General features: G+C 40.9%; 1 protein-coding gene across 2 annotated transcripts in view; it reads left to right on the top strand.

Moving 5' to 3' along the window:
- Positions 1-15,989, top strand: part of LOC309544821 (NELL2-interacting cell ontogeny regulator 1-like) — a 44,147-nt gene extending 28,158 nt beyond the window's left edge. For both annotated transcript variants that reach the window (XM_082243804.1, XM_082243803.1), the window contains exon 4: positions 14,907-15,989. In XM_082243804.1, coding sequence (XP_082099930.1) covers positions 14,907-14,978 — 72 coding nt within the window. In that variant the 3' untranslated portion in view covers positions 14,979-15,989. The remainder of the gene's footprint in view (positions 1-14,906) is intronic.
- Positions 15,990-18,237: the final 2,248 nt, after the last annotated feature.

Below are 18,237 nucleotides of genomic sequence, written 5' to 3'. Positions count from 1 at the left end.
AACTTGAAATGTCTTCTGTGGCAACACAGTCAGTTTACTACAGTTCCACTGATTACTAGTTTACTTTGCTTTATCATACTGTACATGTGAGTCATGTGATTTTTATTTTTTCCTGTACGTGATTTCTTACCTAGGGTGACCAGACGTCCCCGGTTTCTGGGGACAGTCCCTGGACTGAGGACACTGTCCCTGGACCACGTCTGTCCCTGGATTCAGGGCTGGCTCTAGAACTGAGACAGGGCATCCCATACTGGCTGAGAAACAGCTTGGTGGCTCTGATGCCAACGCCCCCTGCTGGATGATCTCACTACCTCTCCTGCTGCTGTTCAGTGGAGGAGAGGCAGAGCCAAAAATTTACTGTGTGGAGGGCTGAGACCGAGAAGTAAGCAGGTGGGGGGGGGGGGGGGGTTGTACACAGATGCATGGAGAGATGGAGAGTTTAGCTGTTGTGGGGGAAGGGCTAAGAGGTGGCTGCAGAGATAATCTGTGAGAAGGGTGCAGAGGTGAGCTATGAATATGGGGGCAGAAGTGTCCTCTGTGCATTGCAAACCTCTGAACCCTGTACTCTATGCCTAACACCCCCCTGTATATTATGTAGTACTGTGCACAGCGTTATGTGTATTATGTAGTCCTGTGCCCAGCACTCTGTGTATTATGTAGTCCTGTACCCAGCGCTCTGTATATAATGTAGTCCTGTGCCCAGCACTCTGTGTATTATGTAGTCCTGTACCCAGCGCTCTGTATATAATGTAGTCCTGTGCCCAGCACTCTGTGTATTATGTAGTCCTGTGCCCAGCACTCTGTGTATTATGTAATCCTGTGTCCAGCCCTCTGTATATAACGTAGTCCTGTGCCCAGCTCTCTGTGTATTATGCAGTCCTGTGCCCAGCGCTCTCTGTATTATGCAGTCCTGTACCCAGCGCTCTGTGCATTATGCAGTCCTGTGCCTAGCATTCTGTGTATTATGCAGTCCTGTACCCAGCGCTCTGTGTATTATGCAGTCCTGTGCCCAGCACTCTGTGTATTAAGCAGTCCTGTGCCCAGCACTCTGTGTATTATGCAGTCCTGTACCCAGTGCTCTGTGTATTAAGCAGTCCTGTACCCAGCGTTCTGTGTATTATGCAGTCCTGTGCCCAGCGCTCTGTGTAGTATGCAGTCCTGTACCCAGCACTCTGTGTATTAAGCAGTCCTGTGCCCAGTGCTCTGTGTATTAAGCAGTCCTGTACCCAGCGCTCTGTGTATTGTACAGTTCTGTGCCATTTGCTAATTAAACAAAAAATATGTTCACCTTATTCTTACCTGTTTTTGCAAACATCACACCTCCCAAGATAAGACGGAGTGACACCATCCAGCAAATCTGCTGGGCTTCCGCACATCTTTATACGTTCTACTTTCCCCTTGAATGCACAAAGATGGCTGTTATGGAAGGTCCAAAATTTTGGTGTGTTTGACATGTGCAGGAAATATCCTGCACATGCGCATATGTGTCAAAGGACTCTGTCCGGAACCAAAGACTAGGCAAAGTCTTTCAGGATACATTATGTTGCCAAAAGTATTGAGACACCTGCCTTTACACGGACATAAAGTTTAAAACCATCCCAGTCTTCGTCCGTAGGGTTTAATATTGAGTTGGCCCACCCTTTGCAGCTATGACAGCTTCAACTCTTCTGGGAAGGCTGTCCACAAGGTTTAGGAGTGTGTCTATGGGAATGTTTGTTCATTCTTCCAGAAGCGCATTTGTGAGGTCAGGCACTGATGTTGGACGAGAAGGCCTGGCTCGCAGTCTCCACTCTAATTCATCCCAAAGGTGCTCTTTCAGGTTGAGGTCAGGACTCTGTGTAGGCCAGTCAAGTTCCTCCACACTAAACTCACTCATCCATGTCTTTATGGACCTTGATTTGTGCACTGGTGTGCAGTCATGTTATGTCACAATCCGCAACCTACCTGTACCAACCACAGAAGTCCTCGCACTCTTGTCAGTGTCCTGTGGCACCCCCGTGTGAGGATAGTAAGGCCTCTATCACATGTCTGATGGCATCCTCATATCAAAATGGCAGCACTGAAGTGCTTCCTTTTATAGACAGCAATTGCATCACTTCCACTACACCTCCTGAGATAATTTCCTGTTCGATCACTTCCAGGTTCCAGAGAGAGAGAGTGCTCAGTTGTTTTAGAGCTGTCCACAGTGTGTACCTGTTGCTTGCCGTGTGATTACGCTACCTGACCTTTGCTACGTTTATTGGCTCTGTTCCTTTGCTGCCTGCCCTGACCTTATTCTACGTTTGACTTTGATTATGAACTTTCCATTTTTGCACCACCCTTTTGTAAACTGTGCTGGATTCACCTCCTGAGTATCCTTATCCAAGGTGCGTACCCATGCTATTGGGCTCCCCATATCTAAATGCTGACATAACAACTGAGCCCGTATGGAGTCCACGGGGTTAGCTGAAGCATTAGCAACATTGACTCGACAGATAACCATGTTGATACAGCCTGTACAAGACCTACAAACTACACAAGCAAACTTACAAGCCAATCAAGCAAGATTGAACCAACTGGTAAATACACCTCCACCTACTCCTGTGCCTGAATCACCTGTGATGTTTCGAGGAAGAGGTGCTGCTGCTCCTGGACCCAAAGTTTCATTACCTGATAAATTCAACAGAGATCACTCATCTTATCGAACATTTATTACCTCATGCTAGATCCTCTATCCGTACCTATGCAACAGATTTTGTCAGGATACGGACTGTGATCGCTTTATTGACTGGTGAACCTCAGACCTGGGCACATCATTTATTACATCTACATAGCCCTATATTGAACTCCTGGAGTTCCTTCATACAAGCAATGGATGTACTATATGAAGATCCACATAAAGTAGCCTCTGCCACAGCTTCACTCCGATCCCTCAATCAAGGAAGAGGAAATGTTGAGGAATATATTACAGAATTTCATCCTCTGGCAGTAGAATCCAACTGGAATGAACCAGCTCTGCTAGATCAGTTTTGCTTAGGACTTTCTGAAGCCATAAAGGATGAGTTGGCCAGAGTCGGTTTTCCATCTACACTGGAAAGCACTGTCTCCTTGTGTATACAAGCTGATCGCAGATTACGGGTCAAAAGAAAAGAACAGGCCAATACTTGCGCTATTCTTCAGAGGCGCAATATCTTCTCTGCCCCATGCAGCTCTGAAATATCCTCCGAAGCTCCCACAGATGAACCAATGCAGATTGGAATAGCACAAGGACCTCTCTCTGATGTAGAGGAATCTTGTTGTATATCTAAAGGACTATGCTTATATTGTGGAAAGCCAGGAAATCAAGCGAAGGAATGTAAAGCTAAGCCAAGTTCTAGGGGAGGTAAGTAATCTAATATATCCTCCGCCTCACAACAATTGCTACATACCATGTCCTCTCATTTAATCATCTCCCTTTCTTTACAGTGGAATAAAAAGCCTGTGAATCTTAATAGAATGATTGATTCTGGAGCAAGTGCTTGCTTTATGGACACTACATTAGCTAAAACTTTGTCAGTGCCTTCTACCAATAAATAGGTACCTACACAAATACAGTTAATATAGAACTCCTTTAAAATCTGGTCCTAGTATCACAGAAACCATTCCTCTAGAAATTACCCTGGGATCATGCCATAGAGAGACTCTCTTTTAACCTTATCTGTTCTCTCATTTTTCCGCTGGTATTAGGAATAAATTGGTTATGGAGAACAACCCTACAGTAGACTGGTAAACTGATATATTAAAGTTTTCTTTTACACACTGTCTATCTTGTTGTCTAATACTTCAAGCTGTGAATTTTAGGTTGGAACCTACTAATAATGATAACAATATGTCAAAGATTCCTGTACACTATTTGGCCTTTGTTGATGCTTTTGAGAAGAAGGGCGCTTATACTCTCCCTCCTCACCGAGATTATGATTGTCCTATTGAATTGTCACCAGGGGCTCCAATACCTTATGGCAGGACATATCCTCTTTCTGAGCCTGAATTACAAGCTTTGAAAGAATACATTGATGAAAATTTAAAGGTGATACAAGAGGACAGCGCTCAAAGTAGATATTAATTAATTATAGACATCTTTATCTGAACATTCAGTGTTATAAATCTAAAGGTGCTAAAATTATAAAGTGACTGTGCCTTTAATAACGGATGGGATACATAAATAGTGGTTATCCCTTTAAGTGCTAAGTGCAAAAAACAATAATAATAATAACACAGTCCTTGGTGATAAGATATATTAAAGTGCTGGTGCTTAGTGAAAACCAATTCCACATATCGTTCTAAACCTGTAAGTGACTACTTTATTTTTATTTTGATTAAAAAGTTTATGCATACTATGCTATGAGCTTCCCTATTGTATTTCATGCGGCTTATTGAGACCACCACAACACCAATAGATACATAGTGGATATCCATACAGCCCCTTCCAAAACAGCAGGTCGGATCCCTGATTTCACATCCCAAAGCCCACAGAGGAATAGTGATCAATACAAAGGGACCATTTACCTATGCTAGACCCCAAGGGGTAGTCTGGTAAGTGGGCTAAATACCTGGTGACGGATTCCCCTCCTTTGTTTGCATGTGGAATTGGATCTCACTAAACACCAGCACTTTAATATATCTTATCACCAAGGACTGTGTTATTATTGTTATTATTGTTTTTTGCACTTAGCACTTAAAGGGATAACCACTATTTATGTATCCCATCCGCACAGTCACTTTATAATTTTAGCACCTTTAGATTTATAATACTGAATGTTCAGATAAAGATGTCTATAATTCATTAATATCTATCACTTAATACTTACTTTGGGCGCTGTCCTCTTGTATCACATTTATCACAACCCACTGTTGTTTGACTAGCAGCTCAAAACTTTTTGTTCAAAATTCAAAATGTATTTACTTCTTTAATTTTTAATCACAATCTAATACACAACATTAAATCATCGAATTGTTTATTTATTAATATCTTGGCGCGATCACGTGAGTATTTATACTACTATTTGTCTCCAGATGAAAATTTAAAGAAGGGTTTTTTAAGGCCATCTACCTCCCCTTCTGGTGTTGGGATCTTTTTTGTAGGAAAGAAAGATGGAGGCCATGTGTGGATTACCGAGCACTTAATGCTATTACTATTAAAAATAACTATCCACTGCCTTTAATTCCTGTGGAAAGATTTAGTTCTGCTACCATTTACAGCAATATTGATCGATAAGGAACATATAACTTAGTGAGGATTAGAAATGGAGATGAATGGAAAACTGCCTTCCGTTCCCAATATGGGCATTATGAATATTTGGTAATGTCATTTGGATTATGTAAGGCTCCGAACACATTTCAGCCGTTTGTCAATGATGTTCTGCTGGATATTTTAGATACCTATGTATTAGTATACCTGGATGATATATTGATATACTCTACCACAGAGAAGGAACATATTGAACATGTTAAGACAGGGTTGTCCCTTCTAAGGATGTGAAAATTGTAGATTTCCTGGGGTACATTATTTCACCTAGTTGCATAGAGATGGACACTTCCAAGATTCAAGCCATAATATCTTGGCCAGTACCTACAAACAAAAAAGGGGTACAATGTTTTATTGGCTTTTGTAACTTCTATAGAAGATTCATACCTATTTTCTAAAAGGTTGATCAGCCAATTGCAGCTATCACGAAACAAAAAGTGAAATTTCAGTGAACTGAACAACCCCAAAAAGCTTTTGATGATTTGAGAGGCCTGCTTACTTTACCTATTTTTGGCTACTATGCCATCACTATGGGATACTGTCAGATCTCATACTAATTTGAATGATAAGTCTTCCAGAAAACCCCCCATGAACTATCAAAATGGACTTTTATTGTACAAAGGAAGAGTTTACATCCCTCCTGCTGCAGTCACTGAAGTAGTACAATATTGTCATGACACTCCCATACATGCAGGGATACATAAGACACATGAACTGATTTAAAGAACCTTCTGGAGGCCTTTCTTATTAAAAGATGTGACATCTTATGTTTCTACCTGTTCTGTTTTTATTCGTGCTAAAGACAGCCACAATCACCCTCAAGGTTATATTTTGACTTTGTCTGTTCCTTCCAGGCCCTGGACTGACATTTCAATGGATTTTATTGTTGAGTTACCCTTGGCACATGGTTACAGTAATAGTGGATCATTTTAATAAAATTTCTTATTTTATAGCCACTAAGAATCTTCCTACTGCCAGTCAGACAGCCACTTTATTCATACAAGAAGTGTTTTGTCTCCATGGTTTACCAGAATTCATTGTTACGGATAGGGGATCTCAATTTACATCGAAATTCTGGGCTGCCTTCTGTAGAGGTCTTCATATCCAACACGGGATTGTCAACCGCTTTTCATCCTCAATCAAATGGCCAAACAGAACGTACCAACCAAACCCAACCTATTTTCAAGGCGATTGGACTTCATATCTGTCTTTAGCTGAATTTGCATATAATAATCAATCACAGTTCCATTAACTACTCTCCATTCTATGATAATAATGGCTACCATCCCACTAAGTTGCCTGGATCCCCAATTGCTGATACTGTACCTGCTGCTAATAAACGACGAGGGAGAAATTGTGAAGAACTTTTCAGTACTAAAGTTTAAGTATAATGTCTATGCGGACAGACACCATGGTCCTGCCCCTCAGTACCAACCAGGTGATTGAGTATGGTTGTCCACCTTGTTCCTAAAACTGAAATGTCCTACCCGAAAATTAGGACCGGGATATGTGGAACCCTTTGCTATTGAACGTGTCATTTCTCTCACTGCAATGAAATTGAGTCTGCCTGATTCCTATAGGGTTCATCCAGTCTTTCATACTAACTGTTGAAGCCTGCTCTCCCAGATCCTTGTCCCTCTCACTCCTTACCTACTGCTGATCCTATTATTGTAAATGGAGAAGAAGAATATGAGATTGAGGACATTTTAGATGCTAGATTACACCACGGTCGTCTGGAATATTTGATTCACTGGAAAGACTATAGTGTTAAAGATTGTTCCTGGGTTCCTGCCTCTGATGTGAATGCTCCTCTACTTGTGCACTCTTTCCATAGATGTCATCCTGGCTGCCCTGTTCTTTTGCGCTCCCAGAGGGCACGCCTTGTGGGGAGGCACTGTCAGAATCCGCAACCTACCTGTACCAACCGCAGAGGTCCTCGCACTCACAACATGTCAGTCCTTGGCACTCTTGTTGGTGGCCTGTGTCCTGTGGCACCCCCATGTGAGGCTGGTGAGACCTCTAGCACATCTGATGGCACCATTCATATTAAAATGGCAGCACTGAAGTGCTTCCTGGTATAGACAGCAATTGCATCACTTCCACCACACCTCTTGAGGTCATTTTCTGTTGGATCACTATAAAGCTGAAAGGTTTCAGAGAGAGAGTGCTCAGTTGTTTTAGAGCTGTCCACAGTGTGCACCTGTTGCTTGCTTGATTACGCTACCTGACCTTTGCTACGTTTATTGACCTCGATCTTTTTCTGCCTGCCCTAATCTTATTCTACGTTTGACTTGGATTATGGACTTTCCTCTTTTGGAAACTGTGCCGGATTCACCTCCTGTGTATCCTTATCCAAAGTGTTTACCTGTGCATTTGAGCTCCCCATATCCAAACACTGACATGTTGGAACAGAAAGGGGCCATCCCCAAACTGTTCCCACAAAGTTGGGACCATGAAATTGTCCAAAATGTCTTGGTATGCCGATGCCTTAAAAGTTCCCTTCACTGGAAACAAGGGGCCAAGCCCAGCCCCTGAAAAACAACCCTCCACCAAATGATTTGGACCAATACACAAAGCAAGGTCCATAAAGACATAGATGAGCGAGTTTGGGGTGGAGGAACTTGACTGTCCTGACCTTATCGGACAGAACACCTTTGGGATGAATTAGAGAGCAGACGGCGAGCCAGGCCTTACCGTCCAACATCAGTGCCTGACCTCACAAATGCACTTCTGGAAGAATGGTCAAACATTCCCATTGACACACTCCTAAACCTTGTGGACAGCCCTTCCAGAAGAGTTGAAGCTGGTATAGCTGCAAAGGGTGAGCCAACTCAATATTGAACCCTTCGGACTAAAACTGGGATGCCATTAAATTTAGTATGCGTGCAAAGGCAGGCATCACAATACTTTTGACAATATAGTGTATATGCAAAAATATACTTCATATGTATCCATAAATGAAACCTTTACATATAAAGTGACAAATATACAATTAAGATAGAGACAAAATTTCATCCACGGTTATATGAAATGATGGAAATATCCTCCTAGAAAATTGTGTCCACTCCACAACATGTGAGACCCTCCACCTGTGAGAATAGTACCCACCAGAGGGTATGACCTCCAAGTTATACTGTAGGTAGTTCATAACATGTCACTTAAGCAAATTTCCCAGATTATCAAATGAACACAGGATTCCTAGATGTTAATAGATGAATAGCTCTTCTTTACATAATGCTTTCTCATTGGAAGTAAGTTGCTCAAATAAAGCAGAAACTCTACATAGTGTAGACCCGTATTTCTTAAAATACTATCAAAACTACAAACTATAGATACATTTTAGTGGTGCCTAAGTTACACTAGACTTTAGAGAAACAATAAAACATGGCCACATGCCTGCATACCATTCCCGTCAGATCAGTAGAACACCAAGAGCCAACATGTAGCATGCATGATGACATAGGTTAGTTCCACCCTACATGTTTCATTACTATGACTTCCTCGGGAGCATGAGCAAAATGGTCCCGAAAACTTAACATGTTGGCATTCCTATATAGATGATTTGTTCTTCATATGGAAATTCAGGAAAGTCTAAATGCGTTTTTAACATGGCAATAACAATAACAAAGGAATTGTATTGTCATCTTATTTAGGTGAATGAAAAATATTCAGTATTTCTTAGACCTTGTTTTCTATATAGCGGGTGGAAAACTTTGTACTCTTACATAGTTTAATGTTACTGATCATAACAGCTTTTTTTCTACATGTAGTGATCACTTCCCAAATTAAATAAAAAATGCTCTGAGGGTCCAATTTATAAGAAAGCAATGGAATTGCACTACACCTCGAATTTACAAAGAGGCAGATGTTTTAAGAGATTGTTTTATAGAAAAATTATATTAACGGTAATATTCATATAGATATTATGGAAACAGCCTGTAGTTATAGGGCAGAATTAGTTAAATATAAAGATAAGAATCAACCGAGCCTCGATTTTAATTTACATTATAAAGCAAAAGAAGGTTATATGAATAAAAATTGGACCATCTAAAGGACAAGTTTTTGAGAAAAATTCTATCAGAACACCCGAAATGTATTTTTGGGAAGGATAATAACTTATGGAACCGTTTAATGCCTAATATAATAGACACAGTTATTGTCTACTTTTATAAATTTATAAATATAAAGGTGGGATTTTTTTTCTTTAGGAAGGTGTAATATGTGCAAAAATAATTATTTTCGGGGCAGGAGGCAATATACTTTTAGATCTATTAGTAATGGATGGGTATGTCAAATTGGGCACTTTATTTTGCATGATACGACTCATATTTCTTATTTGCTGGGATGCCTTTGTGGCTACCAGTATGTGGGTTGTACCACTAGGTGACTGAGGGTCTGTTTGGGGGAACATCTTAATAATGTAGCACTGTCCCCGTAGGGCTTGCTGTATAATGACTTGTTGGGCCTTCTCTGATTACCAGCACACAGTCACTTAGGGTACAGTTCACACATCCCTCCTTACTCCCAATGGCTCATCACTCAATAAACAGTCCAGGGAAAATAGTTTTTTAGTGTTTATTTTGGAACTTGGAAGGGAGTATGGAATAGTGGGATACTCCAACTATAACTATTTACAATGGATAAGGACAACTCTTACTTGGCCTAACCAGGTTGCTTTTGGAAGCATCTGCACTGCTTAATCTATACTGCCACATGTATGGAAAGGGTTAAGTGTCATTGCTCTTTCTCTTCAGCAATAGACTTGGTGAACTATATTCTCTTCGGGACACTCACTAGCATCCCCTACACTGACACTGTCCACTTACTCTTCTAGCTGCAGGGGTAGCCCCCCTCAGGTCAGGCCCCTTGACACAGATCTGTACTCACTGTACTGCAGAATCAGATCCTCCAGTGTCTCTCCTTTCAGTCAGCTTCACAGGACCTCTGGGTTCAGTTCCTCTCTAGCACTCCTTAGGCCCTCCGGTCGACTACCTGAGGTCACATGGCACCTCTACAGAAGAGGAGGCAGCCACCCCCTCCATCCGGGACTCTGCTATCCAGACGAAGGGCCCCAAGCACATGTGCTCCTGGCATTTATACAGTATCCCATTATGCCACAAGGCACTTTCCTCTGCTGAATCACCAGGGCTGTATCAAACACCTGTGCACTCATTTGTCAGGTTTCCTCCCACTGTCTAACATGCCTCCATAATGGCCTATTATGAAACACTGCAGATAGAATGAGTTGCACCTGAGCAACATTGAGCAGACCTCACTAACAGATCCAGCTCTCTGGTAGGCAGAGAACAATATAGATTTACCTGTAATCCCTCTGGTAGGGATTAAAAAATGTACTTTCTCTCTCTAGCACCTACCTAGGAGGGTGCTACAATAATATTAGAAAAGGTCCTAAAATGTATAGTTTACATTTCAAACAATGCCACAGAAGGGACTCTAGTGGCCTGATGTCCTGTGGCATTGATAGGGTGTTTTACAATTGTAGGGGTGCAAATCTTAGAGAGAGATGTCCAAAAATGAGACTGTTTCGTTTTATCAATTGGATACTCTTAGTCCCAACGGTCTTAATATGAAGGTTAATAATAACAGTTTTCCTAAATAGTTTTATTGTAATTTAAATATGATATATACAGTGTATCTTTACTGTTGCCACTTTTCTATTGTCATAAACATATATTTATATTTATGGTGCCATGCAATGTTATAGTTTTATTAATTTATATTCTATATGTCATTATGTATACTTGAGGTATATTTTTTAATAATAATAATATGTGCTATGTTCGCTACTTTTTTGTTATATTCAGCAGCTAGAGGGCCCTAAAGTTACATATGCTCATTTGAAATGCTTATATTATATATATATATATATATATATATATATATATATATATATATATATATATATATATATTATAGCCTCTAGAGGTATCAGGTGTTTAACGTAACCTGTTTGCAGTTGACTGTAAAGGGTTGAGTTAATACCTTATTAGCACTGAACAATCCTTAATTAACTTTCAGGTCTCAGGGAACACCTGCATATTATTAGTCTACAACTCGCAGAGTAAAATGAACAGTAAATTAAGATAGACAAATAATATAAAAAATAAGGAATGGGGCATAGTTGACATATTTGGCATCCAGGGCTTCTCTATACAACAAAATTATTTTCAGTAAAAATAAAATTAAACCAATAATAATAATATCGAAAAAGAAATGCTGACAGTGAAAATTGTAGTTTTCCCCCACATTGATGGTCAGTGGAAAAGTGTTCTTTTACACTGGTGGTCAGTGAAATGCCCCCTTACATTGGCACAGTGTAGTGGTCAATGGGTGCCCTTAGACTAGTGATCATTGAGAGAAGAACCCCATTACACTGGTGGTCAGCTGGAGAAGAAACCCCTTACATTGGTAGTTAGTGAAAAGAATGTCCCTTACATTATTGGGCAGTGGGAAAAATGCTTTTTACCTTGGTCGTCAGTAGAAAGAATGTCCTTCTTACAGATACAAAAGCTAAAAAATAATCGGTGGCAATCAGTACTTATCTGGGAGTCAGAAGATAATCCTTTCTAGTAACCCTTAGCAACCTCTGGAGGAACCCTGGTTGACAAAGGCTTAAAAAGAGCACAAGTCTGTTGGTGTCTATGCTCCTGAGGAAGTCATTATGATAAAATGTGTAGGGTGGGATAATGTCATCATTCATGCTACATGCTGGTCACTGGTGCTCTGATGATCTGAAGGGAAGGGATTGGGGGCACCGCAAGCAGGGGTATAGCGGCCATGTTTTATAGTTTGCTAAAGTCTAGTGCAACTTATGCATTGCTAAAATGTGAGTTTGTCTATGGTGCGGTTTTTAATAAGGCTATCAATAAATACTGAATTACACTATGTGGATTTTTTCCCTTATTTGAGCTATTTACAGTTGATGAGGATAGCTACTGTATGTGTCTATTAAAATCTGGATCCCTGGATTTGTCTGATGATCTAGGAATATTGCTTGAGTGACATGTTATGAGTTACCTAAAACTTGGAGGCCATACTTACAGATGAGTGCTCTTCTCCCAGGTGGAGGGTCTCACATGTTATGGTGTGAACACAATTTTGAAAACATGTAAGGGAAGATTTCCATCAATTCCCCTGGCTGTTATATGATTGTGGACAAATTTTTATCTGTATCTTTGGTGCATATTTGTCACTTTATGTGTGGAAGTTTAATTTATGGACACTAACATGAAGGATGTTTATGTAAATGTTTTATAATGCTATTTTGGATTTTGCATATGTATTAGAGTGTATAATTTACATAATTTTGGGATATAAATGTAGCACCCTCCTAGTTAGGTGCTAGTGAGGGAGTATCGTTTTGAGCTCTGTCTGCTTACCAGAGGGGCTGCAGGTAAATCTATATTGTTCTCTGCCTACCAGAGAGCAGGATCTGTTAGTGAGGTTTGCTCATTGTGCTCAGTATGGGATTCATTCAGTCTGGAGTGTGTTTCACGTTGGTCCAATAGGGAGGCATGTTGGACAGTGACGAATGGGTGCATAGGCTTTGATCCAGTCCTGATGATTGGCAGAGGGCAGGTCACCTTGGTGCATGCTGGGATACTGTATAAAAAGCCAGGAGCACATCTGCTCTGGGTTTTTCGTTGGAGAGTGGAGTCCCAGAGGGAGGGGGTGGCTGCCTCCTCCTCTTTAGAGGTGCCATGCGGTCGCAGGAGGTCGTCCTGAGGACCATAGGAGAGGTTGAGAGGAGCTGAACCCAGAGGTCCAGGGAAGCTGACAGAGAGGTGAGACACTGGAGACCCTGTTGCTTCAGTATCGTGAGTACAGGAACTTGTGTCGAGGGGCCTGATCTGAGGGGGGCCACCCCTGCTCATAGGATGGTCAGTGGACGGGTGTCAGCAGAGAGAGGATGCTAGGGAGTGTATCCTGAAGATAAGATGTTGTTCACCAAGTCATCTTGAGAGAAAGAAAGAGACTTAACCCCATTCATCTAAAGTGGCAGGATGAATTAACAGCTTGGCTGTTCCATATCTTCAAGTGGAGTAGTGAAGATAGAAGTCCTCAGATGTTGTGAATAGTTAAATTGGAGTATCCCAATATTTCCTTCTCCTATCCCCATTACAAAATAAACAACAAAAAAACAATACCCCTGGACTGTTTATTAAAGTGAAGAGCCAAGAGGAATGTAAGAATTGCATTTGCTTATAACCGTGTGTTGGTAACCAGGGGAGCCCGCAGAGTTAATAATCAGCAGTTCCTACGGGGACAGTGCTACTTAAAGCTTATACTATTTAAGCTTATTCACTTTACATGTTTATTTACATTACAACAAGTTCATTCAATGCTGCCTTTCTTTTTAGCTATATTCCATGAGTAAGTATACTTTGCTATGATTATTTTAAAACGTATGTGATAGTTTACATTTTTAGGGTATTATTCAATATGTGCAAACAGAGATCACACAAATACTAATAAGTATAAAATTTAAATAGGTAATGACAGATACAGATGATAATAATATTAGAAAATATCACAAGAATACTTGACTAAAGGTGCTGTTTCAGCCATGGGTCCCCTCCATTTTATATGGCATGGCGCAGATGACCAGAACAGATGCATGCATAATGCAGCTTTGAGACGAGACTGATTATTCCAAGTTATAACTGTAGTATATAGACTTGTGTGTAATGAATGGCCAACCCCCAACCTTGCAAGAAAAATTACCTTTTAAGCACCTGGTCAGAAATTACATTCTTTTGGTATGAAGTCAGCTAAGATAACCAGAATAACCAGGATAATAGAGGCTTTCCTAGGTATCGTGAGACAACTAGACATTATAAGGAAATATAAAATATGCAATTTCCCCTTTAATGATGTGCAGTAAAATGTAAAGTTTTACTGTGTGTTAAGGTCATTCAATAGCATGAAAGGCCATCAAAATCATAAATAAAGGTTCAAAAAAAAAAAGAGATGTTGCCCGCAGTAAATAATCAGCACCAGAGCAATACTGGGGGTGGATGCCCCCTAAGGCCCTGTGAATGGTTGCTAGGATGCTGGCAGTCGGATTGCACAGCATCATTGGTTGCTATAGTGCAGGTGCATGAATGAAGAGCAACAGGGACCACATACATCTCAACAACCAAGGACACTTTAGGCAAGGGCTGCATAGTGTCTTAGGTTGCTGCTAGGATACAGGTGGCTGAGCCAAACAGTGTCTTTAGTTGTGATCATGCAGCCGGCTGCGTGCGTCACAACAACCAATGTAGCTGTGGAGCTTGGCCACCAGCATTTTAGCAGCCGCAACTGGAACCTTAGACGACATATCTGCACTATAACAACTAATTATCCTGTGCAGTCCAGGGCCTTAACATACACAGGGCTGAACATACACGGAGTATCCAGTATGAATACTCAGACCTCAGTGCCACCCCCATTGTGTGCTGCCTTGGCTTGCCTCTTTGCTGGCATGACCCTGATCAGCACTCTAACCTGCAATAGAGATACAGCACTTGGAATCTGACTGTGGGCTACCACTGACTTCCGTTTACCCTTTTCTCTGTTTATCAAACTCAATGTGATCCTCTATAACACAAGTGTTTTTTCCCCCTCTTTATCCATTTAGACAGAGACACTTCTTCTAAAAGTGGAGCGGAGGACTCTATGTGACTGCATATCCGTGGAGGGACTAAGCTGAAGATGAACAAACATCCTAAAGGACGTCCATCTTAACCCTTCTGCTGCTGGACAGGGCTCTGCAACACATTGCTCTGCAGTGTGGGCCAGTTCCCTCTGGCAGCGTAAGTGTTAAATGCAGCTTATATCATGAATTAAAAAATACACATGAAAAATCCATCCTAACACTGAACTGTGCATGTGTGCGAGGAGGAATTTGTGTGGAGAAATTCTTAATAAAACTCATAGGATTTTTTTATTATCGTATTCCTTTTGTTATTGTGGGGTAAAACACAGTTTTGATTAGAACTGCATTTGAATGAAAATCACAAATATTGTAATTTAAAGTACACCCGACCCAAAACTGATATTTCATGTAAAAATGGAAGATGGAGTTAAATCAACAGCCATCTTCTTTCTCTAGGGGACCCTAGAAGTGTGATTTTTTTTTTACTTTTCTGGTTTAGTTTTCCTTTTTTTTCCCCTGTATAATGTAACATATATAGAAATTCCATCAGATTGAATGAGACTCCTTGTAATATTTGCGGCACAGAAATACCACCACTGGATTCCCCATGAGGTGTAAATGAAATATTGATTTTGGGTGAAGTGATTCTTTTAAAGCTTTGTGACGTCCCTTTTGAATATTGAAAGCATATCCTCCACCTTTCTAGAAAGTTCATTCTGGTAAAATACAAGGCAATGAAATAATAAAAAACATAAACAGTATTATTTGTCTTGCAACTTTATGCTTGTACAGGCTCTTGAAGTATCCCTTGAGAGAAGAGCCTGTTCAGATTTTCTTTTTTGAACTAGAACCATAGAAAATGTTATCCGTAGGAGCATTTTATACATATCCGCAGGTAATGCTAAGCAGCCACATATGGCAACAAGTAAAATGTGAACATCTCACATTGGTCACAAGGGATACTTCTAAAGCCTGTCTCAGGGATCTCAGAAGCAATTTCATTAGTCATTACTGTCGTCCAAGTTTATTTTACTGTTTTACAAAATAAAATTTTACAGAAAGATGAAGTTCAGCTTCATTATACATTTTACTTTTCTTTTAAGCACTGAAATCATCTGCCATCTCAATTGTACTGTCCAAAACTGCACTGTTTGCATTTGCTGAGGCTCTCTTTGCTTGTAAGCATTCTTCACCAATACCAAGCACCAATATATTTGTTCACTAATGTCTTAGTGTATACTAAAAGTAGTGGGAACAAAAAGAGAGTAGTGGGACTGGAAGGAGGGTAATGTGGATGAAAGGAGTATAGTGGAGATGGAAGGAGGATAGTAGGGATGGAAGGAGTGTTGTTGGTAAGTAAGGAGTATAGTGAACATGGGAGAAGGATAGTGGGGGTGGAAGGAGTGTAGTTGGTAAGGAAGGAGTGTAGTAGGGATGGAAGAAGGATAGTGGGGATGGAAGGAGGGTAGTTGGTCAGGAAGGAGTGTAGTGGGGATGGAAGGAGGCTAGTGGGAATGAAAGACGGTTGGTGAGGATGGAGCAATATTAGTAGGAATGGAAGTAGGCTAGTAGGGACAGAAGGAGTGTAATGTGGATGGAAGGAGCATACTGGGGATGGAAAGAGGGTAGTAGGCTGAGAAGGAGAATATTATTGATGGATGGATAGTGAAGATGGAAGGAGGGTAGCAAGGATGAAAAGAACTGAAAGTGGGGATGGAAGGAGGGTTGTGGGGAGGAAGGGAAGTGACAGTAAGGATGGGAGGAGGGTAGTGGGGAGGAAGGGAACTTATAGTGGGGATGGAAGTAGGGGCAAGGGTAGTGGGGAGAGAAGGAAGGATAGTATAGAGGATGGAAGGAGGATAGTTTGCATGAAAGGAGGGTAGTTTGGATGAAAGGAAGTGATAGTGGGGATGGAAGGAGAGTAGTGGGGAAGGAAGGAGAGTAATTGGGATTGAAGAAGGATAGTAGGGTTTATAGAAGGACAATATGGATAGAAGGAGGATAATGGGAATAAAAGGTGGGTATTGGGGATAGAGGGAGAGTAGTGGGAATGGAAGGTGGGTAGTAGGGATAGAAGGAGGGTAGTGAGAATGGAAGGAGGTTAGTGGAAATTGAATAGGAGTGGTTGGAATGAAAGGAGGATAGTGGGAATGGAAGCTAGATAGTATGGATGAAAGGAGGATCATGGGGATGGAAGAATAGTGCAGATGGAAAGAGAGTAGTGTGAATTGAAGGAGAATAGTGGAATAGAAGGATCCAGTTGCATACAAGGAAAGAGTGGTGTAGTCTAAAAATTACAAATGATTTCCAGGTGATTGTTATTACACATGAAGATTTTCTGGCTTGATGGAAAATCTAACTGTGAGCTGATCTGAGTAAGGCCTTTGTAAGACTAGCCAGCAACTCGCCAGCAGCAGGTTAAATAAACACTTACTTGGTTTTAATGTATTGCCCCTCACTGGCCAAAACGCTGCGCAATCTCATTTGCTAGTGAAGTAGTAGTGCCAGTGCGACACCTAGCTTGTCCAGCCAGTGCTGTTGTAGAAGCAGACGAATGGTTTCTTTTCTTTCCTAGCCATTCTGTCACTGGAAAGTTGCCCCCCCCAGTATCTTGATAGCTTGTTTATATTAGAAGAAGGGATCAAAGTAGTGCATGTATATCATTGTCACCATTGGGTGAGGATCTTGGCAGGGTACTTCTCTCATTTGACGTGTTCATTCCTCTTCATTCATCTTAATAGGCACATTTGTTGGGCACGCTCTTGTGCTTAATAAAATGTGCTGTAAGGCCATACTTTTGCCTTTTAAATTAACCTCATAGTAATAGAAAGAAAGCATTGTCTTAATTAGTTCTGAAACATTTTCTGTGTGTTTCCCTTAATGGTTTAAATACAAGAAAAATAAAACACATCCATAACAAGTGTGCAGATCATTCTAACTTTATTGTCTGTATTCCTGTGACAATGACTGACAGTCAACATGGCAGTCCATGCCATGAACTATTTCAGGAGTACAATATCTGTCATGACAGGTTTCCTTTATTGTTAAAGTTTACTTAAAGGCAACAATTTTTTTAGTTTTGGGTAGAGTGGAGAGGGATTAAAACACCTGCCAGGTGTTTAATTACTATCGGTGTCCCAACTAGGGAGATTCACCCTCTCCATCTGTCCTGTTTGCCTTTATTGAAAATGAAAGTAAAAAAAAAAATCCCACATTTTGGGTTGTCTCTATAACAGTAAGGGCTCTTTCACACAGAGCGGACCGCATTGCGATCCGCTCCGGCACTTTTTTTTTTTTCACGGAGCGGATGACA

This window comes from Pelophylax lessonae, assembly GCF_965119305.1.
Source record: "Pelophylax lessonae genome assembly, chromosome: 1".
Taxonomy (NCBI): domain Eukaryota; kingdom Metazoa; phylum Chordata; class Amphibia; order Anura; family Ranidae; genus Pelophylax; species Pelophylax lessonae.
This window is presented reverse-complemented; position numbering and strand designations above follow the sequence as displayed.